Source organism: Podarcis muralis, chromosome 6, assembly GCF_964188315.1.
Source record: "Podarcis muralis chromosome 6, rPodMur119.hap1.1, whole genome shotgun sequence".
Lineage (NCBI taxonomy): Eukaryota > Metazoa > Chordata > Lepidosauria > Squamata > Lacertidae > Podarcis > Podarcis muralis.
In genome coordinates, this window is record NC_135660.1 from 99,906,040 (window position 1) to 99,929,860 (window position 23,821).

The 23,821-nt window shown below is 47.2% G+C and overlaps 1 protein-coding gene and 1 long non-coding RNA gene across 4 annotated transcripts; one reads left to right on the forward strand and one right to left on the reverse strand.

The window, feature by feature from the left end:
- Nucleotides 1-6,369: 6,369 nt before the first annotated feature.
- On the forward strand, nucleotides 6,370-11,709 carry LOC114596839 (cyclin-dependent kinase inhibitor 1B). Of its 2 annotated transcripts, XM_028728599.2 has the most exons (3): nucleotides 6,396-7,522; nucleotides 8,567-8,700; nucleotides 10,407-11,709. In XM_028728599.2, the coding sequence occupies exons 1-2, from the start codon at nucleotides 7,036-7,038 to the stop codon at nucleotides 8,686-8,688; spliced, it is 609 nt and encodes a 202-aa protein (XP_028584432.2). In that variant the 5' UTR covers nucleotides 6,396-7,035; the 3' UTR covers nucleotides 8,689-8,700; nucleotides 10,407-11,709. The 2 variants fall into 2 exon arrangements, with proteins under 2 accessions (XP_077786948.1, XP_028584432.2); XM_077930822.1 differs by lacking the exon at nucleotides 8,567-8,700 and having other exon boundaries at nucleotides 6,370-7,522.
- Nucleotides 11,710-15,137: 3,428 nt separating this feature from the next.
- Nucleotides 15,138-23,418, reverse strand: LOC144328081 (uncharacterized). Of its 2 annotated transcripts, none has more exons than XR_013393338.1 (2): nucleotides 21,173-23,418; nucleotides 15,138-17,468 (listed from the first exon to the last, which is right to left on the reverse strand). It is a non-coding gene; the product is annotated as an uncharacterized LOC144328081 (long non-coding RNA). The 2 variants fall into 2 exon arrangements; XR_013393337.1 differs by having other exon boundaries at nucleotides 19,543-23,418.
- Nucleotides 23,419-23,821: the final 403 nt, after the last annotated feature.

The window sequence follows — 23,821 nt, forward strand, 5'->3', positions numbered from 1 at the left end:
TGAAACTTCAATAAATATCTTTTTTTTAAAAAAAGAATCATTGCTTCAACACTGGTGATCTTTGCTTCTTCTGCTACACTGGCATTAGTTTGCCTGTCTTCCCAAGTGATTTGTAAAAAATTTCCTCTTTTGAGGAGTTGGAGATGGCACTTATAAGTGGTCCATGTTCCGCAAGCACAGTAAGGTTGGTAGTACAGTAGCTTTGTAAACTAGCATTTTGGTTTCCCTGCGAATGTCCCAGTCCTCAAACACTCTGCACTTCAGTCAGGAGAAAGCCACACTCATAGAGCTCAGGTGATGCTGGATTTCAGCATCAATGTTGGCCCTTGTGGAAAGATAACTGCCCAGGTAGGAGAAGTGATCAACATTTTTCAATATTACACCATTGAGGTGGATTTGTGATGCTGCAGAGGAGTTATTTTGTACTTGCTGGTGCAGCACTTTGGTTTTTGGGATGTTGAATGATAGGCCAAGCATTTTGTAAGCTTCTGCAAAGATATTTAGGATGGTTTGGAGGTTATCCTCTGAGCGTGCACACACTACATTGTCATCAGCATACTGATGAGCAGTGTAGGGCTATTGAGCTGCACAGGAAAATGGGTGTTGGGTACAATCCCTACCAAGCTGACTCACCACATCACTCTCTTACCTGCCCATCTCAGTTTGCCAGATCCTGCATGTGGAGGAGGCAGCCATATGCAACTTGCTGACTCCAACACTGCAACCTGTGAGTCATGGGATGTTGGGCTGAGTTCAGCAGCCTGGCTTCTTAATATACATGGGTGAAATGGTTCTAGCACACATAATAAATGAAAATGATGGTGGTGGCTTTTGTCTCTCCATTCCTTCCCCCACTTTTATTGCAAGTTTTCTCAAAGAGTTTTGGCAACTAGCCAAAATTGCACAAAAATAAAATCTGACAACTAGTTTGGAGAGTTTGGGGATTTTAAAAACCTGGCTTGGGTAGTTTGTTGCTTTGTCCCCCACGCTGGTCAGTTGGCAACCTTATATGCTCAGCTTACATTTATTGTCCCAGAAATATGGGGAATAAGAACTTAAGTGTAAATAACTTGGAAAATGAAAACTATGGATCAATGGTGTCTTGTTTTATGGAATCCTCTAGAACATGAGTGACCTCAGCTAAACAGTATATATTTTAATCTAGGTCACTGTGGTTTGTTTGTTTGTTTGTTTGTTTGTTTGTTTTGCAATAAGGGATTTTCCCTCAATGTAAGAGATTGTTGATTTTATGCAAATCAGCCATATGAGGCAGGCAAGGCATAACCTGAGCTGGAGTTTACAAGGCTCTACCCCTGAAACCTGCTTTCAGTGTTGGGGCTTGTGCATTTGAGTATGTGTTAAATGCCTTTCTTTAGCTGCTGTGTCACTTACAATTCTGAATTCAATGGTGAAACAGGAATTAATCAGGGTGGAGCCTTGCCAAGGACAAAACCACCATCTTTGCAGTCCAGCTGGCTCTGAGCTGAGCTGTTACAGTTCATGGCCAGATCTCCTACAAAATGAATACATGCCACACCTCCTTATTCTGCCAGATCTACCACTCCCTACTTGGAGTTGAGGACTCAGAACCTTTGGGTAGAGGCCTTGGCACAACTGGAGTCACAGAATGCCAAGTAGGTGAGGCTAGAAGTGGAAAGGCAGCATGCTGGGGCTCAAAATGAACTTGAAATGTCAAGGTTTGGACTTGCTTCTCAGGCCACCAGTCAGGTTCTTTTGCAAGGTGCACAAGCTTGGTATGAAGGCAACAGCTCTCCAACTTGTTTGAAGCCCAGCTGCTGGTATTCAGTCTCCCAGACTCTACTTCTGCCCTGGAATCTGCTATTAAACATTTCTCTAATTCAGGGTGGCCCTCTGGAAGTTGTTGGGCCCCAGCTCCCATCAGCCTCAGCCAACACAGACATGGCTAGCGAGAGAGCTGTTTGCTTACGTACCATCCAAAAGGAGCACCGCAGCATGATCAAAGGTTAAAACAGAGCAAAGTGATATAAGTGGCAAGGGAGTGATCATTTTTATTTACACAGAATGACAAACTTTAAGGATAGTCCCTAGCTTTGTAATAGATCCAGTTTAACTCTTCCACTGCTCACTTTAGACTCAACTCTGCTGAAATCATTGGGGCTGACTGCCAGGTATGTAAGCACAGGCATTAAATGCTAGCCACTAACACTTTCCTTCTATGCCTTTCTTGAACAAAGGATATCACATTGTGCACAGAAAATTGCCAAAAGAGACACAAGGTGTCAGTTTTTACCCCATCCCTTGGAGCAGGAGCAAACTGGCTAAAGCTGGCTCCATAGACGGGAGGGGGGGTGTTAAATTAAAATCTCATGGTGGGTTTTAATTTCATGGACCATCTTACCTGCCTTCATGACACAAAACCACAAATTTTAAACAGCCTTGGATGGTTAACATCCATGGCAGGCATTGGAGCTCATTTTTCACCTTAGAGCTCATTTTTCACCTTTCTTCTCTCTCTTTCCTGTGCAGATGAAACAAAAATTATCATGCCTGGTGCTCAGCCCCTCCAGTACCTTATTCATTATTGCCTGGTAACAAAGGCATCTGATTGCCACACACACATATATTTCACAGGATTTATACACCACTTAATCATCAAAACCTCTAAGTGGCTTACATAAAATATGCATTAAAATTACTGAAAAAATCAGATTTACATGTCTGGGTTGACTTGCTTAAACAAATAAGTTTTTAGCAGGTGCTGGAAACAGTACAGTGAAGGCAACTACTGAATATCAATGGGCAGGGAGTTCCAAAGCGTTATTGCTGTCACATATGAACAATTGCAGACTTTGGACTTTCACATTTCAGCAGCACCCTGTGCAACACCAAAATTCAGTGCCCCCTGCCTCTCGCCTTCTGTTGTTTGTCCTTCTTGAGGCACCCCCTGCAGTGTCCTCTCAGATCAGGGCCCAATGCAGGCGAACCAATCATGCTACCCTAAATTTGCCTCTGATATGAAGAATCAATTCATTGCTGTTGTGGAACAAACATGATGTGGTACTTGTGAAAGCGCCAGTTCCTCAGACTGAAGTGGTTGGGTGGTTAGGTAGTTTTTGAAATAAACTGGTCTCAAACTATTAAGGGCTTCACATACCAATAGTAACTCTTGAATACGGCCTGGAACAAACCCCCCAGTCAGTGTAGGTCTCTGAGCAGTGGTGCAATATGCTGACAGACAAGCACATGTTTGCAAAGACGAAGTATATTCCTCAGGAAGCCGTGATCGGCTGCAACTCCAGGCTTACAACACTTACAACACTGAATGATGACTTACCTGTGTGAAGGCACTATCACAAATATAACACTACAAATGGAATGTCCTTTCCTTCTCACATCATCATCATCATCATCATCATCATCAATTAAATACATTTGTATACTGAGATCCAAAGATCTTAGGATGGTTCACAGCATAAAAAGGGCGGTTCACAGCAATGCCTTTTAATGGAGTTGGTTCGCATATTCCACAGCCAAAAATCAAGGCCTGGCTTTTCATGCATATATGTTCATCATATGATTTCTTTATATTTGAGAACTCATTTAATGATGGTTGTTGAATGCTTTAAACGACTTCATTGAAAAGCAGGTATAAGTAGTAGTTTTAAGGGAAATGTGCAAGTGCTTTTATATTTATGATGGCCTGTCCACACATAAAAAAGACTACGTACTTAATGTTGTATACTACAAGAATAGAGCATGCATGTGTGAACCAAACCCAAGTGTACAGCAATCCATGTGTGAACGAAGCTTTCCGACCAATAGCAAACTTGGGTGACAAACTGATATTTCCTTCTGCGAACGATTGTGTGCAAATGTGTGTGATCATTAACCTCTGGATCAGCTCCATCTGACCAACTTTTCTGCTCCACTCACTAAACTCTGGTTTCAACAAGGGAACAAATATATAATTTCACTGTGCCAGGAAGAAGAAGAAGAAGAAGAAGAAGAAGAAGAAGAAGAAGAAGAAGAAGAAGAAGTGTCAAACTGTAACAGGAAAATTTCTCCCTCTGCCTTGGTTGGATAGAATCCTTTAAGGGTGGGGTAATTGCAGTTGCCTTCTTCATAGTAATAGGAATTACTTGGACCCATCCCTTGTTGGCTGCTGAATCTCTGCAATGATCAACTGTTCCAGCCTTGCCTCCTAATCACTATTGCAGAAACACAGCAGAATTACAGTGGTATCTCGGGTTACAGACACTTCAGGCTACAGACGCTTCGGGTTACAGACTCTGCTAACCCAGAAATAGTACCTTGGGTTAAGAACTTTGCTTCAGGATGAGAATAGAAATCGCACAGTGGTGGCGTGGCAGCAGCAGGCGGCCCCATTAGCTAAAGTGGTGCATCAGGTTAAGAACAGTTTCAGGTTAAGAACAGGCCTCTGGAATGAAGTAAGTTCTTAACCCGAGGTACCACTGTACTAGCACTTAGAAGAGTCTGCCTGTTTTGTCTTTGGATGAGCCACTGCTTAGGGAAACTACTGCCTTTCTTCACAAATGGTGCTTTCCCTTTCTCCTCCTCACCTGAAAGGAGCAACACTCTTGCAGGTTTTATTTATTTATTTAACACATTTATATTCTGCTTTTCAAGGGACATTCTTAGTCAGGTGGCAATTTACATTCATTAGATTACCTTGCATACACATGGGGGGGGGGGAATCTTTGATAGAACACAAATTTCCTCCAGAAATGTTACAGATTATTGGAATAAATGTTATGTGCCAAAATTCTAACTAGTCACCACAAATAAATAACAAGTAATTATACACATACATCAAGCACATCAGTTCACCTTTCTACAGAGTGGCACATTCCCTAGGCAAGGTGTGCATTTTGCAGAGACAGTCGGAAGCAATACTCCATCCTAACTGGAGAACAAGCTTAAGTAAGAGTACTTTTGGGTGCCAGTCATCATGCCATCTTGTAGATCAATGTCCCCCCAAATTTCTGGTAGCTGATGCTCACTTTCTTTCTGGATAAAACCTGGAAGCACACGTCACTCAGCTCCTGGTTTTTTCTTTTCGAGTCTACACAGGTCACTCTTCTGAATGTGCCTCCAACTGGAAGGAAAGATGCAGAGCAGTGACTCATGCAGAGCTGCTATGTGCAGCCTCTTCTGCAGTTATCTCTGCATTGAGAATCCAGTCATGGGCATAGCCAGGGGTTGCAGGGGGTCTGCTGCCCCTCAATCAAGTAAATAAATAAATAACCTAATATCTAACAGGCAGCATAGTTAATAGGGTACACAACGGCCTTCTGCCCTGCCTCTGGCCCTTCAGGCAAGAGGGTCTGGGCATGGGGGGCACTTGTGCCCCCCCAGCCAGGTTTTCCCCATTTCTTTGGCTCCAATCTGTAATTTAGGCACCAGGAGAAAATGTTCCTCTATAACACAGCCTAGGGCCTTTAAAATATGTTTGTGTGTGCGCATACTGGTGTATTTGTTTGGTTTTGTTGTATTACCTATTTTGTCTTTTTGTTTTGTATTTTTATGCTGTAAACCAGGGGCCAGCAACCTTTTACAGCCGTGGGCCGGTCCACCATCCCTCAGACCATGTGGTAGGCTGTACTGTATTTTTGGAGGGTGGGGGTGGGGGAAATGAACGAATTCCTATGCTCCACAAATAACCCAGAGATGCATTTTAAATAAAAGGGCACATTCTACTCATGTAAAAACACGCTGATTCTTGGACCATCCGTGGGCCGGATTGAGAAGGTGATTGGGCCGCATCCGGCCCCCGGGCCTTAGGTTGCCTACCCCTGCTGTAAAGGACCCTGTGATCTTTGGATGAAGGGTGGTATAGAAGCTTAATAAATAATAACAAAATAATCTCGTTTCAGCTGTATGGACTCAATGATAAAAAGAGGGAGGGGAGAGGGAGGTCTCCACCTTCCCCCCATTTTAAGTTCCTTCCATTCCATTCAGCTCTAAGTTGTTAGGGGGGGAGGGAAAATTGCAGTCGGAAAACCACCAAGAAGCAGCTGCCCACAAGTCAGGGAGGGCGAAGAGCTGCAACAGACGTATTTTAATTTGTTGTTTCCAAATCTCAATCTGTTCCAGCATTCTGGCGTTTGTATGTTTTCAAGTACAGCTGTGAATTTCTCTCGATTTTATTGTTTTCTCGCTTTGAGGGATTTGTTTGCTTGCGTGTGCTTTTACGGCCCAGCGGTGTATAAATTTCATGAACCAGCCGAAGGGAAGAAAAGCTTCCCCCGAAGGATCCGCTCGGGGGCGGGAAGGACGAGAGGCCCCTCCGGCTGGGAGTCCCCCGAGGGGCCCGGCGCGACCAAGGCGCCCCGGCGGCCGGGCGGCGGCGCCTCCGTCCCGGCCCCCTTCACAAAGCGGCGCTCGCTCGGCCGGAGCCCCGCGCGGCGACGGGGCGGCGCCCGAGCCTCGAGCCAATGGCGCGGCGCCTCCGTTTAAATAGACGGGCCGTGTCAATCAGCTTCTCCTCCGTCCGCCTCCCTTCAATCGCCATATTGGGCCACTGGCTGAAAAAAAGGCTCGTCTCCCCCCCCCCTTAAACACCCGCCCAGAGCGAAGCCTTGACATCGGGACGAGGCTTTGGGCCAAAGCGCAGGATCCCCGGGCAGCCCTCGCCTCCCGTCACCCAGCTACTGGTCCGGGCGCTGCTGCTGCTCCGCTCCCCCCCCCCGCCTCCGCCTCCGCGATCTGCTTCCTCCCCCCCCCCCCCCGCTGGTGCACTTGGTCCGCAATAAGACATTCCGCTTGCCCCCCCCCCGCCCCTCCTCTCCGCCTTTCCCCGCCTCTGGCTTATGCAAGGGCTGCTCGGCTGCTGCTGCTGCTGCTGCTGCGCGGGGGGGGGGGGGCTCTTCGATGTGTTTTTGTTTTGAAGTCTTCATCTCGGTCGGGCTCCGGTTTTAAACCCGCCCGCTGCGCTCTCCCCCTTCGCGCAAGAGCCAGGGCGCGGGGCTCGTCGGGATCGGCCGCCGGATCTCGCTCGCGGGACGGCGCGGGCGGCGGGGACAGCTCCGGGCGATGTCCCACGTCCGCCTCTCGAATGGGAGCCCGACGCTGGAGAGGATGGAAGCCCGGCAGGCCGACTACCCGAAGCCGTCGGCTTGCCGGAGCCTCTTCGGCCCGGTGGACCACGAGCAGCTGGCCCGCGAGCTGGAGAAGCACAGCCGCGCGCTGGAGGAGGCCGGCCGCAGCAAGTGGAACTTCGACTTCGGGCGCTGCCAGCCCCTGCAAGGCAGGTACGAGTGGCAAGCCGTGGCCAAGGACGCCCTGCCCGACTTCTACAGCAGACCCCCCCGGCTGAGCCGAGGCCGCGCCAAGGCCGGCAGCCAGCCGCGCCGGGGGGGCTTGGATGGCCGCGGCCCCGCGACGGCGCTCCGGCGCGCTCAGGGAATCTCCGAGGAGGAGGAGGAGGAGGACGCCGCGCGGCGGCCGGAGCAAGAGGCGGGAGCTGCCACGGATCTAGGGCGCCAGAGCCCCGGGCCAAGGAAGCGACCTGCTGCGGACGGTAAAGTACCCACTTGCTCCTCTCTCCTTCGCGCAAACAGGCCAGCTCGGGGTTGCATTGAGGAGGAGAGAGCTGCCCGTGACCTGCGTTGCAGGATCCGACCAAAGGTCCATCTAGCAGCAGCCGCCGGCCAGGTGCCGCTGGGAAATCTTTCTGTTTGCTCCCAGCGCCTGGCAGTTAAACGACCGGTACTTCGAAGTATGGAGGCTTCATTAAGCTAACTCCTGGGACTCCGTTGATTTGTTTTCTTTTTAAAGCCAAGCCAAGCAGTTAGCTGAGGGAAAGGACATCTCTTTGCTTCCGAATGGATTTGATTAAGAAGTGCACCCTACTTACTTGTTCTTGATGGGTTGTATCCTGCCCTTCCTCCAAGGAGCTTAGGGCAATGCACTTTGCATTACCAGTTATTTGAGGCACTTGTGTTAGCTGTGCTTTTTAAAGGTTGCAGTCCTCAGGATAGTTGTGTAGGGAAAGTCTCCCATAAAGCAGCAGGGCAACTCCAAAGCATAAGTTGACCTAAAAACCACAGCCCAAGCTGTCAGGCAGGCTAGGTGGTCCCACTGAAATCGATGATAGTGACTTCCACATATTTGGGGTTGGGGTGTTTTAATCTTGGGGATATTAAGGTTACTAGTGAGCTTCAAATGCCACATCTATTTTTTTCTGGAGCAGTTCAACTGAAGCCAGTGGGACTACTCTAAAATAAGTGACTTGAAAATGGTTGTCTACCCTCATAGGGAGGTGAAAGGTTCGCTGGGCATCAGATTCCCTAATCAAATGGCCTGGGCTCCCCCTGCCACCAACCCAACTCTACAAAACTTGGTATTCTTTCTGATGCAGCAGATAGTGAAAGAGACCATATAATCAAGGCATGCAACTTTGTTGCCCCATCTTTCCTGCAAATGGCAGATGACTCAAGGAGTGGCCTATGTGATGTGTTTTCTCCCACCCCCTTCATTCGACTGCCTCCTTCATATTTAGTACAAGATCCGGCAGCAAAAATATTTTTAACATTAAGCTTCTTCCCCCCTCCACCCCTCCTAGATTCCTCTCCTCAAAACAAAAGAGCCAACATGACAGAAGAGGCTATTTCAGAAGACTCTTCCAGTGCCTGCTCAGTGGAACAAACACCCAAGAAATCCAGCCCAAGACGGCATCAAACGTAAATTGTTTATTAGGTGGGTTTCCTTTCCTGATAGCATTTAGTGAAATCTCTACAGATGGCAGAAAATGAAGGATGCATTATGAGAGCACCTCAGTACCGTGCGTGGATTGAGCTTATTGGTAAATCTTTGCAAATTAGTCAGTGCAATTTTGTCAAGCTGAGGGGATAATATCAGAACAGGACTCTAGTGTGTCTTTTTTTTTTTTTTGTAATCTTAAAAACACACCTGCAGCCTGATCCATACCACTTTTACTCATTGATTTCAGTGGGAGTTACAGTTTAATTAGAAAGTAACCAAAACCTGGGGAACATATTTCCAATTAGGGTTTGTAATCCTATCCGTGCTTTACTGGGAAGCAGAGCTTCATTAAACTCTGTAGGACTTACTTCTGAGTAAATTTCACATGCTTCATTTGTATTTACTGTTGAGCTGATAGCCACATTAATTAATGAGTGTACTAAAGAGATTTCAATTTCCCCCCACTGATTCTTATTCTACACTTAACTGTAATGAACAATGTTGTTCTGGTTTAATATTAATGGACATGTTCAAGCAAGGCCATTCTCTGCAAATACTGGTTTTGCCTTCTTTTAAAATAAAGTATTTCTTCAGCTCAAATATGTAGTCTAATTTGGCTTTTGGATGTGGTGAACTTTTGTCTACCATCCTTAAAAAGCTTGCAGCCCAACACTCTTTACTCAGAAGTAAGCCCTACTGAGTTCAATAGAACTTGATAGTGAAATGAGTTTAGGACTTTGTCTTAATAGTAGTGACACAAAGCTACCTGGGGAATAAAAATTCTTAATTAAAGAGACGAGAGTATAGGAAATGCAGCCCCCGAGTAGAGTTTTTAGAGCAGTAGTATTGTAAAGAAAGTTGACAAACATGACCTACAAATGAGTAGAAAGGTTAAGCTTTGTAACCAGATACTTTTAAAGAAATCCATTCTGTTTGGGTGAGCAGGGGCAAGTGTGTAAATTCAATTGTTTCTGTTGATTTGGTTATTTGAAAGAAAAATTGCATTAAAGAAATTGGGAGTTTGCAATTATTTTGTTTTCAGTGCTTCCCCATCCCCAGAAAACAGCCAAAATTAGCAGTGCCTCACAACAATTTAGATGTACCTACAGGTAGCCGTGCCAACTTTTGATTTGAAAAAGACTGTTCCCTTGAGTGGAATTGGTAGTAGGGCTGGGGCAGACAGAGCCAGTGCATGTCTCCCCTCCCTTAGTTCTTGTCTGCTGTCATCACCTCTTGTCAAAATACAGATTGCAGGTTTCTTGAAGGTAGGGACCTATCTTGATGGGCATCACTGGTGTGTGTGTGTGTGTGTGTGTGTTTCTATCTGTGACTAGCTGTGGTCTGAGCTAGGATGAAATCAGGCATGTGATGGGTTTTGCTTAAAAGAATCTGGAGGCTTCTATCAGAATCTGACAGAACAGAGTTTAACCTGACAAACAAATATGGTTCTATTGGATAGGCTATTAAAAAGCACATACAAAATTGGTTGGTTGGGTGAGACAAGTTATACTTAACAAGTAGTGATTAGTTGTACACAGATTTCTGCCCCACATGCAAAGTAGAACCTTGATCCACCTCTAGCAACAATGTTGACCAACTGTGTGTTTTGATAGCCATTTGTGACTTTTTGTACCCTTAATAATGAAATGAGCTATTGTAGTCTTCACCGACTTAATGCCCGCTCTCTTCTTTAATTTCAGAATTAAGAACATTCATTTCCTTGTTCTTTGAAGGCATCAAGTTCATGAAGCAAGGAAGATGCAGAGTTTGTATATGAAAAAAGAAAGAAAACATATCACTGATTCTCCTCAGTGGAGAACTTGTACACGCACTGAAACAAAACAAACCCATAATTTAATAACACTAAAGTCGGGCACTCTTAAAAGAGCTGCCTCTTAAAGCATCGGATGTAGCATTCTGCAATTAGGTTTTTCCTCATTTGCTTCACTGTACTACCTGTGTATATAGTTCCTACATTATGTAGCACATAAACCTCTCCTTGCGCCCCCCCCCCCTTTTGGGGTTAGTTTGTTCTGGGAAAGGGTGGGGTGGTAAAAGGTGATGGGTTCAAAAATCTGCTTCCAAGATCCAGAAAGCAGAGATTTGTATGAAGAGAAGCAGCATATGTGTTTATTTCTTAAAGATGTACTGTCCCTATTAATGGAATCTAAAAATCAATGTTAACACTGGCTACAGCAGATTGATAGAATTTGCTGGTGAAATTTCTACTTATTCAGAGCATGTTTCAGTGGGAGGTTTGCCTATGCTAAATCCCACTAAAATGAATGGCAGTTGTGGAAGACATCAAGCTCACAGCAAGTGCAGAAGAATGTTCCATGGAATTGTGCCCTAGACTTTATGGAGGAACTGTGTTTCCATTATGTAGCAGCATAAAGGCTCCTGCTCCAGGACCCTTTAAGTGTTAAATTCTATTTCTTTTTATTTTTGCCACCTATAATATATTACTATAAATGATTTCAAAAGTAATTTATAAATAAATCAGCTGAATAGAATGGAAGGGAAATTAGTAAAACCCTGAACTTCAACCTTTCTTCATCTCACTCACGTCCCTGATGTTCATGGCTGGGTAAATGAAAGGAAAACTACATCTTTAAACAGTATTTTTTACATTGCCTGTATGTTTAAAAAATAAGGTTTTGAATTGTACCTGTGTACATAACTTTGTAAAGACACTGAGAAATTATACTAACTTATTTATGTTAAAGATTTTTTTTTTAATCTAGAAGATATTTTCCCATAAAGCCAAAGCGGCCTGTGTCTTGTGCATTTGTAAATGCTCTATTTGATAGGGTGTGTTTTTTTAGTTTTTATTGGGGGGGATTTGTTTTGTTAATTAATATGGCTGTGCTTAAATGATTGCAGACTGAGCCAAGTTTAATATTTTTTTGTAACGTGTGAAAACAGTTGCCAATTGATATTGTTTTACATCAAGCAATCAATAAAGAAAACTGCCATATATAAATATATATATATATATGTTAACTAACTTTTGTTGTGTGTTTTATAAATCCTGAAAAAATAAGGGATTTCTGCCACTTCCCAAATATATACATTGGGTCTATTTTTCCTCTTCAGTGTGTAAAGGTGCATCCAGCCAGAGTCCCTCTCTCTAACAAGGCAAAGAGCAGCTAAGGGGGATTTACACTGGGGAAACAGTTAGTGGAGGGAAGAGTTAACGCCTCCTTAAGCCCTGCAAGCCAAGTCCAATAAATGCACAAACTTCTGCAAGGTTTAAAAGATAGCAAGTAGACAGTACTATGACCATCACAGTGGTACCTCGGGTTAAGAACTTAGTTCGTTCTGGAGGTCTCTTCTTAACCTGAAACTGTACTTAACCTGAATCACCACTTTAGCTAATGGGGCCTCCTGCTGCCAGATGCGATTTCTGTTCTCATCCTGAAGCAAAGTTCTTAACCCAAAGTACTATTTCTGGGTTAGAGGAGTCTGTAAGCTGAAGTGTCTGTAACCCGAGGTACCACTGTACACGCAGTCCTAAGTGTGTGGTAAGCTGAAAGGGACTTACAGCACAAACCTGATGCTGCCTACTCAGAAGTAAGTCTTATTGAACTCAGTTGGACTTGTTCATAGGTCAGTAGCCTAGCTCCCTACTAAATAATATGGTTTGTAGTCTGGAAGTGAAATTAAAAAACAAAAACCCCATGTGCAAAAATGGGAGGGTCAAAAATAGTACCCACTATTGGGTACTACTGCTGTCCAAATAAACTGATACGCGGGGAAACCCAGCCTCACACGTAATCCCTGCCCCCCTCTTCTTTGCTTAGTGCTAATATTCTATGCTGCTGTAAACAGTAGGAGGTGAACATTCTCACAAATTACCTCCCATGGAAATAGGAAGCAGGAGTATCAGTCTTGGCTCCTAACACACTATATCCCGATTCTTAACCTAAAGGCCTTTTCAATTATTTCCCAAGCAACATCATAAATACTCCCGGGTCGGTTGGTGACTAGTTGTAGCAGGTAAGACTAGCTCCCATTGCCAAAGCTGTATTTCTGGTGGGAGGGAAATGCTTCCTTGCTGTGTGCTGGTGTGGGACCCATGCCTGACCTGTGGGACAGCACAGCATAGCCACCTTAAGACTCCAATAATTTGCCTATTTCAATGTGTTCCATGCTTATGGCACATGCCATTGGCCATGGCAATTTATGCCATAATCCATCCTAGCAGGGACCTGCCCAGAGAGGGATGGGAACAGGGCCTGCCGACCCTCTTGCTATGTGCCTTGCTGCTACTGGGACCTGGGAGTCCAGACACCTTCCCTTCTTGCCTGGGTTTGCTCCCAAATTCAGTTAAGGTCTGAACAAGATGCTAGGATTAGGATTAAAAGCAATCCAGATCTAACTGAGGCTGGGTACACACTGGTTCCCACCACTGGTTTGGGAAGCTGTGTACACAGGATGTTGTCTACAATCCACATCTATCCAGCTGTTTCTAATGGGATATTACATTTTGCTGTGTCTTCCCCTCAGTGAGCTTTGATCCAAATTGAGAAAAAGAATGACCTAGCTGTGTTAAGCCAGTAATGTGTACACAACCCGCATCTGACCCATTCACTGGAAAGTTATCCCATACAAACTTAATTGAAATGATTGCTGTATTTACTTTAATTGAGTATGTGCAGAAAAAACTAGCTAGTTCATCGCTCCATGTGGCAGGGTGCAAGGAAGTTTCACCATTTAGATTGTTTTACTTCAGGCACCAAAATGTCTTGCACTGCCTCTGCCAATAAATGCTTCACTGGGTAAATTTCTGTATCCCACATCATGGTTAAAGCAGCAATCCCCCAAATTCAAAAAGTCAAGGGTCCTTTATTGAACAAAAAATCGAAGCACACTTCATTCTTACATCTTAGAAAGTTTAATTTTTGAACATTTGCAAAAGCATAAAGACTACCTGTCAGACCCCCCTATTCTGGGGATGCCACTTCTCAGGGCAGATAATGGCTACATCTCTGCATCCGAAGTGACTGGATTATCTAATAGCAGCCAATACAAAGAGATGAGACAAAACCATCCATCCTCCAAATGAGTCCAGTTAAGAAGGGTATGGGACTAGAATAAACTAGAGGTGTAGCAAGCAGCCTTCTCTAAAGGTTGATACCTTGGTTATACAAATTCATTTGTAATTTATTTCTCATGGCACTCTGGCAGTTCCCTTGAGCTCAGAGTTTAGTGCAATTAAAAGCAGGGGGGGGGGAGTGCTAGTGAAATGTTAGCAATCACATAAATTCTCCCCTTCCAAGCCGGTAGGATAGGCTAGTTGATGACCAATCCTGTGTGAGAGGCAGGGAAGAAAAGATCTCCCAGGGTACAAGGCTGGGAGAAGAAAGGGAAGCTCCTAGGTGAGAGCTGGGAGGGCTCACCTTTTTCTGTCTGGAATAAGAGTTAAGATCTACCTATGAGAGAGAACTTTGCATCTCTATCTCTCTCTTTTATGTTTTTATTTTTGTTTAGATTAGTTTGTCTTTAATGTATTATGAAAAATATCAATAAAACTTTTTTTTAATAAAAAAATAATCAGTGCACTACATGCTGGCAGAATAAGCTTTTCTAAAAATGTTTCTTTAAAAACCCTTGGCACTTTTGAAATCATTTCACATCCAAGTTGTTCAGCCTGAAGCACTCAACTGTGCTCAATTCACCATGCTGCACAGTGGACTGAGAAAGAAGTTGAACCTAGCCAGCATTCACACTTTGCATCTAATTTTAAATCACCATTATGAAAACAACCATCTAAGGAAAGCATGCATTTCTTTGGAGGGATACATGATCCTGTAGAAACAGATGACTTTCAGATGAAGAAACCCAAAACAGAGAAAACCCAAACACCACCACAGGAAGAGAGCAGTGAAGGAAAACACACACAAAGCAACTAACATACAAATAACCAACCAGAGACTGGAGGTGAAACTAAGGACTTTCTGGGTGCCTCTAAACTATTCTATAACTTGGCAGTACCTCTGCAGAGCACAGTTATAGCCCTGGAACCATAATTGTATCTGTTCAGTCATAACTTGGGCTGCTTCACATGTGCACATTCATCACAGTGATTGTGATGATCAAAAGCACACAGTGAACCTTCAAAACAAAAAAAAATCCTTCCAGTAGCACCTTGAAGACCAACTAAGTAAAGTTGGTCTCTTAGTTGGTCTTTAAGGTGCTACTGGAAGGAATTTTTTTTGTTTTGACTATGGCAGACCAACACGGCTACCTATCTGTAAGTGAACCTTCAGTGTTTGAAACGCAAAGCTTTCAAGCTTAGGCCTCACATGCAGTAAAATAAGGTCGTGGAGCCCCTGAGGAGGCAGAACTGTGGTGTTCCGACTGCAGGTGTGTCTTACAGTTCTGAATGCTTCCCTATGTTAGAAAACAGAACAAAAACAAACGCCAAATGCTAATAATAATAATTTTATTATTATTTTATTATTTATACCCTGCCCATCTGGCTGGGTTTCCCCAGCCACTCTGGGCAGCTCCCAACAGAATATTAATAATAATAAAGCGATAAAACATCAAACATTAAAAACTTCCCTAAACAGGGCTGCCTTCAGATGCCAGAAGGCCCTCAGAGCTGGATGTCAGTGAACGATGGGAATGGAGATGCTCCTTCAGGTATACAGGACCGAGGCTGTTTAGGGCTTTAAAAGTCAGCACCAACACTTTGAATTGTGCTTGGAAACATACTGGGAACCAATGTAGGTCTTTCTGGACCGGTGTAATATGGTCTTGGTGGCCATTCCCAGTCACCATCTAACTGCCGCATTCTGGATTGGTTGCAGTTTCCGGTGTTAGGATATAGTTCCGTTCCACCTTAAAAGGGAACAGGCATGACTGTTGTGTGTCACATGCCTTTTTACATCCAGCACAGTCTGCTGGGAACTTCCATTTGTATGTAGCTTTTGTTTTCTTCCTGTTTGCTGGACACAAAGGGAAGCAGACATGTTTTCCCTTTGTTCCTGAACTATGCTGAATAAACGCCTGTAAATAATGCTTACACATGTCTCTGTCCACCACTTCCATTGTGAGAAGATTTATTCACTCCGCTGATAGAGCGTGCCAAGTCTCTAAAGGTATCTGAGGCTTGTGTTGCTGTTTGATGCTGTTCCGAGAACTGGAGATCGCCCGGCTGCTGGCCAGTGGCTGGAGCCAGCTGGGGGCCTGCCTAATGCCCCCATCTCCCCGGCAGCATCCCAACATCTGGGTCACCTTCAGAGGTAGCCCCACATAGAGCGCATTGCAATAGTCCAAGTGGGAGATAACTAGAGCATGCACCACTCTGGCAAGACAGTCTGCGGGCGGGTAGGGTCTCAGCCTCCGTGCCAGATGGAGCTGGGAGACAGCTGCCCTGGACACAGAATTGACCTGCGCCTCCATGGACAGCTGTGAGTCCAAAATGACTCCCAGGCTGTGAACCTGGTCCTTCAGCGGCACAGTTACACCATTCAGGACCAGGGAGTGGCCCCACCTGCCCGCCCCATGTTTTCCCAAAACAGTACTTCTGTCTTGTCAGGATTCACCTTCAATCTGTTAGCTGCCATCCATCCTCCAACTGCCTCCAGACACTCACACAGGACATTCATCGCCTGCACTGGTTCTGACTTAAAAGAGAGGTAGAGTTTGGTATCATCTGCAAACTGATGAACACCCAGCCCAAACCCTGATGATCTCTCCCAATGGCTTCATATAGATGTTAAAAGGCATGTGGGAGAGGACAGAACCCTGAGGCACCCCACAAGTGAGAGCCCAGGCGTCCGAACACTCATCCCCCAACACCACTTTCTAGACACGATCCAGGAGGAAGGAGTGGAACCAATGTATAACAGTGCCTAAAAATCACTGCAAACCCCCCTCCCCACATGACCTGGGTTACTGTGCATAAGATAAACCTAGTGGACAAACAGCGGCAAGGACAGGCCCATCTGTTTTATCCAGAACAGTCCACTCTTTCCCCTCAGGATTCTACTGTGAGTCTCACCTATGTAAATAGGCCAGGCCATAGTGAAGTCTGGTCTTCCCCTTTAGTAGCCAGTTACAGGGCAGACTTTGGTCTTTCAAATTTCAGTGGCGCCCTTGTGAGGCCTCCAGTCTCTTGTGACGTCCTGCATTGTTCTCTAGGCTCAGCGTCCAGTGCAGGGGAACCAGTTGCACTGCCCCAAATCTGCCTCTGTTATTTGGGGATTGGTTCACAAACACCTGCAATATCCTGAAACAACACAGGGAGCCTTCGTGGACAGAAAAGGCTCCCAACTGCAAAAGTTACAGCTGGGCACAAAGAAGCTGTTATGGGCTGCATGATAATGGGGACAGGGCTAAAAGTGAGGCCCTTTAAACTTGTGTTGCTCTTTCACACGAGTAATGCCTCAATAGGGAATCAAGGAACATCCATAACTGTGTTAATCAGTGATGGGGTGCATGTCCCATGGCAGGCTTGGAAAAAATGAACTCTGTCTCAAGAACTCAGAAAAGAGCTTGGTTTATTCTAAACTCTCTTTGGACTCTGCCACCCTAATGATGTTGTTGGGAGTATGGTGGGATCTGACCCTTTTCTCACCTGCATTGAGCTTCCTGTGCCCACTTTCCCTTAGTTGCAGCAGGGGGATGGAGCTCAATGGTTCATAGTTCAGTGGCAGAGCACCTGCCTTGCATGCAGAAGGCCACCGGTTCAACTTCTGGTATCTTCAGGTAGGGCTGGGAGAAGATCCATCTGGAATCCTGGAGAACATCTGTCAGCAGAAACAGTGCTACATTAGATGGACCAATTGTTAGATCAATCAGTGGAAGGTCTCCCCCTCCCTCAACACCACATGGGATGCTACTAGGTGTAAAGAGCACTAGACCTAGACAGGGCCGTCTTTAGCATATGCACCGCAGGGGTGCAAAGATCCGCCCAGTGTCCCCAAATTAACTTTTATTATGCCTTATGTAACTATTATCATTTGAGGAATAGCGCTCATGCCTGCGCGGCTCCAAAATGAGTTTTTGGTTTTTTTTTTTAATTTAAAACCAGCTTTTCTAAAGAAGACAAAGAACACACTGGGAGTCGATGTAAAGACTCCATGCATGCGCTCACGGTTGTAGGGAGGTGTCTGAAAGATGAGATGGGTGGGCATTGTGCGCATGCGTGGGAGAGCCATCTTGTGGGAGCGACCTTATTTCTAGAGGAGCTGGGAGGGCGCTTGCGAGCATGCATGTACAAGTCCTTCTTCTGGACCCTGTGCACACTCCTGTTGCTAGATAGGCACGTTCTCTTTCTGTCTGTCTCGCCCTCTTTCCTGCCACTCCCCCTCCTCCTGGCTTTGGTGTGCGAGACTGAGCTCTCCCTGCAGCAGCATTAGCAGGCAGGAGGTACGAGGTCAGTCATGTCAAAGGTGCCGCTCACCCCGCTGTCCCAGAGCAGCTCAATACAATACGCTTAGGTGGCTGCAGCGGCGGGTGCCTGGCGCCCCTCAGAATTCGGTACCCTGGTGCCCTGCACGCCTTGCACCCCCGGGTAGAGATGGCAATGGACCTAGACCTCATTAACAATTACGTAACTTTTTAGGGGGTGATCATGCCTGCCTTGTACTATGATCCCAGCAACAGTAGGATTTTGGTGGCAACACTAGACCTCAGACTGTATAACTAAAGTTACCTACCCAAAAGTATTCCAATAATGCTATTCTTAAATAAGTTGCTATAAGGGCAACCTTATAAAAATCAGTTCTGGGACAAAGACATTTTGTTACTTGAGGCAGAAAATCCAAATGGCACATATTCACACAACCATTAAAAGTCTTGCCAACTTTTTCAAAATAGGTCCCTGCTTATATGGCTTTAACAGCAGCAAGATCTGTAAAGATTAGCAGGGGAAATTCTTATCTCCATGCCATGAAAGCTTCACCTGCTTATTTCAGCAGATCAAGCTACAATTAAGGACATGCAGGCTGGCCAGAATGGCTTTTTTCCTGATCTAACCCTACTCCACCCACCTAGTCACTAAAACAAATTACCAGGAAGTGTTCTTATCAAAGTCACACTACCTTTTACCTTATCGCATTTTACGGGGCTGATAGGATAAGATGGGGGTGTTCCCAACTATGCTGCCCTGGCTGCCCTAGAAATAAGATGGGATACACAAATGTGATGGGGGACATGGGTGGCGCTGTGGTCTAAACCACTGGGCCTAGGGCTTGCTGATTGGAAGGTCGGTGGTTCGAATCCACGCGACAGGTGAGCTCTTGTTGCTAGGTCCCAGCTCCTGCCAACTTAGCAGTTTGAAAGCATGTCAAGTGCAAGTAGATAAATAGGTATCACTCCGGCGGGAAGGTAAACGGAATTTCCATGTGCTGCTCTGGTTTCACCAGAAGCGGCTTAGTCATGCTAGCCACATGACCCAGAAAAACTGTCTTTGGACAAACGCCGGCTCCCTCGGCCAGTAAAGTGAGGTGAGCGCCGCAACCCCAGAGTCGTTCGCGACTGGACTTAACTGTCAGGGTTCCTTTACCTTTACAAATGTGATGAAGTAAACCATTCCAGCAGACCAACCATCCCTTGTTATGTCTGGAGTCCTCTCAAATGACTAATGTGAACATATAAATAGTAAAACCATTTCCACAAAGTTCTAGTCTACTCTCTTTGTCCTTTCTATTTTATCAAGAAAGAATACTTTTCAAAGATGGGTTAAGGGGAAAGCTTGTGGAGCTGTAAATATCAGCAATTGCTTCCTGAATGTGTGGGGGAATATGTGACTACAGTGGTACATACACTTCAGGTTACATACGCTTCAGGTTACAGACTCCGCTAACCCAGAAATAGTACCTCGGGTTAAGAACTTTGCTTCAGGGTGAGAAGAGAAATCGTGCGGTGGCGGCGCAGCGGGAGGCCCCATTACCTAAAGTGGTGCTTCAGGTTAAGAACAGTTTCAGGTTAAGAACGGACCTCCGGAACGAATTAAGTACTTAACCCGAGGTACCACTGTACTGGCATCTACAATCACACCCATATGGGCATTTGAGTAAACCCCACTAAACTCGGTAGGACATATTTTGGATAAATATGCAGAACATTGAGTGACAAGCTGTGGGTGTGTCTGTCTTCTCTGGCACTGACTCCTGCTCAGATGGGCCCCCAATTTGAGGTTTTCTACCTCAAGCGGTATATAAATTTAAGAAAAATAAATAAATTCATATCCACCAGTTCTGCTTATACAGTCATACCTCGGGTTGAAGTAGCTTCGGGTTGAGCATTTTCAGGTTATGCTCCACAGCGACCCGGAAGTAACGGAACGCGTTACTTCCGGGTTTTGCCACTTGCGCAGACGCAGACGCTCAAAATGATGTCATGTGCATGCGCGGAAGCAGCGAATCGCGCACGTGCAGACACGGGTTGTGTTCACTTCAGGATGCGAACGGGGCTCCGGAACGGATCCCGTTCGCATCCAGAGGTACCACTGTATTGCATCTACCTTCAGTTAAGAGGCTGCTCAGTGCCGCAAGTACCCATTTCTACAACCCCACCCCACTGGACAGGTAATCACAGGAGTAGCAACTTTTAATAATTCTGTAATGAAAAAGTGAAATCACACAATTTAAAACTATGTCAACAGGTTGCATGGCCTTTCGACAACCCCCCCCCCCCCTTAAGCTTCCCTGGGTGACCTTGGGCCTGTCACTCTCTCTCAGCCTGGCTCACCTGCTGGGCTTGGGGTGAGGATAAAAGGGGGTTCTGGCCAGGATTGGGGGGTCCCTCTCGCCCTACCCTCCAATGCAGGCAGAAAACCATCCTGTTTCCTCGCCCCCATTTCTGAATGGGCTCTGGGTCCCCGCTACGCAGCTCAGGTCTTGGGGCTCTGCTTCCAAAGGGGGCAGAAGCAGCCCGCAGCGATTTTCTCTAATAAAACCCCCCCGCCGGTTTCCTCGTCTTCCTGCCAGGAGTCCAAGGCGCCCCCGTTTCCTGGGCTCGAGCCCGAAACGGAGGCGAACCAAAGACCCCCAAGCGCCTCTTTCCTCCAGGCCACGTTTCCTTGAGAAACCCCCTCACGGAGCCGCCGGCGACGAAGCACCGACAAGCCACACTAACGGAGACGCCGCCGCCCCGCTCGTTACAGTCATCCCCCCCCCCCAAATATATATATATATCCGGGGATCTAAACATTGCTTCATGCACCGTCAGCGACAAGAGCAGAGCCAGCAGGTTCGCCTGGAAGGGGGAAGAGCAACGCGGCTCTCCTGAGCGGAGGTCCCATTTTATGGAAGGAAACCAGCGTTGCCGCCGGGAAGGATTTCTCGGGCCCGAGGCAGAGCGCGCGAAGCGGGGCTCGGGGAGGGTCGAGAGGGGCCTGATTCTCGCGCATCAGCCGCAAACCAAAGGGGACGCGGCGGCCGAGAGGGAGCTCGGAGGAGGGCACGCCTGCTTAGAAGTAAGCCCCCTTGGAACCAGCGGCGCTTACTCCCGAGTAAACTGGGCTGCCCTCTCGGGCTGCGTGGGGCGCCCCGCCCAGCTTAGCACTTGTTTGCGGAGAAGGGCCGGGAGGGCCAGAAAGCGGCCGCCCCCCCCCCCGCGCCCAGTTCCTGTTTCCTCGCCTTTTCTGCCTTTGCGCTCCAATCCCCGAGCGGGGGAGGGGGAGGGGAAGCGCCGGAGCGAAGAAGACCGCCCCTCCCCCCCCCCCAGGCCTGAAAGGGAAATTCAAAAGGCAAGAAGAGGCGGAGGAGGCGGAGGCGGAGGGCGGTGGCGCAGTTGTAACTCTCCGCCGCCCCGCGCAAAAGTGTAACAACAAGCATGGCGTTTACAATGTGGCCGCCGCTCCTCTTCCTCCTCCGCTCCCTCACCCCGCGGATTTCATCGGTGGGATTTTTCTTGTTGAAGACCATCTTTACAAGCGGACCCGCCCCCCCCCCCCCCGACGGCCGAGCTGCCCGCGCTGCTTCCCTGGTGGGGCGCGCGGACCAAACCCGCTCTCAGGGCCCAGCGAGAGCACCGGGCCCTTGGCGGGTTTACGAGTCGGGAACCAGCCCCTGGAGAGGTTCGAAGAGCCTTCCTCCCGCGTCAGCACGCGGAGCGAGGGGGGGGGGGGCAGCCCCGCAAGCCGGATCATCCGACGGGGAGCTGCCGCCTCCCGCTGAATTCAGCGGAACCTCTTCCCGACCTCGAGTAAGCCTGCTGCCTCGCTCCCCGCCGGGGGCCACACTGGGCGGCGCCCCCAACCCGCCAAACGGGGCCGCGCCGCGAAGGGGCGCCGGCGGCTGCCTCTTCCCTCGTTAAGGCGGCTCCGCCAAAGGGGGGGGGGGTCCCGTCCGCTCGCCTGCCCTTCCTTGCTCGCCCATTGGGCCAGGCAGGCAATTCAAAGGGCAGAGAGCGGCCTCCTCCCTCAGCCCCGCCGCCCCGGCCTGTCGTGCCCGCCCAACTGCGAATGCCGCCTCTGCTTCGCTCTCTGACCGACGCAGCCCGAAGCAAAGAGCCGGGCCCCGCGCGAAGCAAGCAAGCAAGTGGCGCTGGTGCGTCGCCCGGCCAGGGACCGGGAGAGAAGCCGAAGCGCGGCCGCCTCCGAGCCGCTGCTTTGGCCTTGCAGGCTTTGGGGGCTGGCCAGAGCCCACGTCCTCGCGTGGAACTTAGTCAAATCGACTTCCGGGGGATTGACTTCCCAGCAAGACCGACTTTGCCCTGATAGCAACATGCCGGGCGTAGTTTGGAGGGTCCTAAGTGTGCCGCCCTGAGATGGGAAGCTAGGTGTGTTTCTGCAGACGCCTGTCGTTGAGGTCCATGGCGCTCACTCACATAGGTTCCAGCTAAATCAGAACCACAAATTCAGAATTAAAATAAGTTACAGTCAGTGGTGCCTGGCTGTGTGGTTTGCAATTTGAAAACAATCCCAATAGCATTATTTCCAATGCTTTACATTTTTATGAAGAGAAGAGAAACAAAATAAAGCTTCCCCATAGAAAGAACCCACAAGCAACACATGCACAATATATTGAACAAACATAAAAAATTGTCTCGTACTGAGCAGGTTGGTGGTCCATCTAGCCTAGAGCTGACACTCTAACTGACAGCAGCTTTCCAGAATTTCTCTCCCAGATTTATAACCTGAAATCCTTTGGCAGGAGATTGTGTGCTGTGCAGCTGTGGGGCTCTCCCCCTCACCTTCCCCATCCCCTGACTCAACACCCATGTTAACTCTCTGCATGGACAGTCCTTTTTTGCAATGTTCTATACAGGGGTCACTATGTTATGGAATATGGGACAGGGTCCCAATGCCATGCTATTTCCTCACAGCTGTTGCCCCTGCTCCCTCATTTCTACCATGGATGGCAAGCAAGGAGTGTGTTGCAGGGGTGGAGCGACCAAACAGTTAATAATTTGGTGGATGTGGAATTTCTCCATGCAAGAAAGTGGCTGGAGCAATCGAGAACAATCAGAGCAGAAGGTAGTAAGCTTTGTTATGATTGGGTGAATGGCCGACAGGTCAGAAATTCTGTGTTTGTTGGTTTTTAATTCAAGTTGACAACTACCCTTTTGACTGGACTTGCACCTGTGTTGTTAACAGCAGGCTGACACACTGAAATTTAGCAAGAAAGCTAAAGGGGAAAGCTTCTTCCCCTCCTCTTCTTTTTCTTCACAAAATGTGCAAGTGACTGATGGAATTCAAGATATAGTGATGACCACTGGCTTACATGACACATATGAAACAACAGAGAGATAGAGATTCATGGATGGTGGCTCTGTCAGTGTCGGCGGGGGGCGGGGGGGGGGTAGGGCAGTGGCCATCTGTTCAGAGGCAGTTTGCTTCTCAGTGCAGACAAAAGGGGTTGGCCATTGCCCTTATGCGCTCCTTGGGAGCGACCAGTCACACCTCTCACCTTGCTGCCACCAGAAACAGAACAACGGTGGCCTTCTAGTCAATCTGGCAGGGTGGTTAAAAGAAAGTTTATAAAGGCATAGAAAAAGACATTAGAAAAGAGATGGCAATTCTAGTTCCAGAAGGATGTGGTGAAATGTAGAGATAAATGTGGTGGATAAAAGGCTGAACTCCAGAGCGATAACTGCCTGCTTCCAATCTCACCTATATTCAAGAGGTGGTCTCCGGCCATCTCTTGCAGGG

What these genes read in the sequence shown, in the direction of transcription:
- LOC114596839 (XM_028728599.2), top strand. Translation starts at nt 7,036, where the DNA reads ATGTCCCACGTCCGCCTCTCGAATGGGAGCCCGACGCTGGAGAGGATG. An exon ending in GAAGCGACCTGCTGCGGACG is followed by an intron (nt 7,523 to 8,566) that starts GTAAAGTACCCA and finishes CACCCCTCCTAG; the next exon opens with ATTCCTCTCCTCAAAACAAA.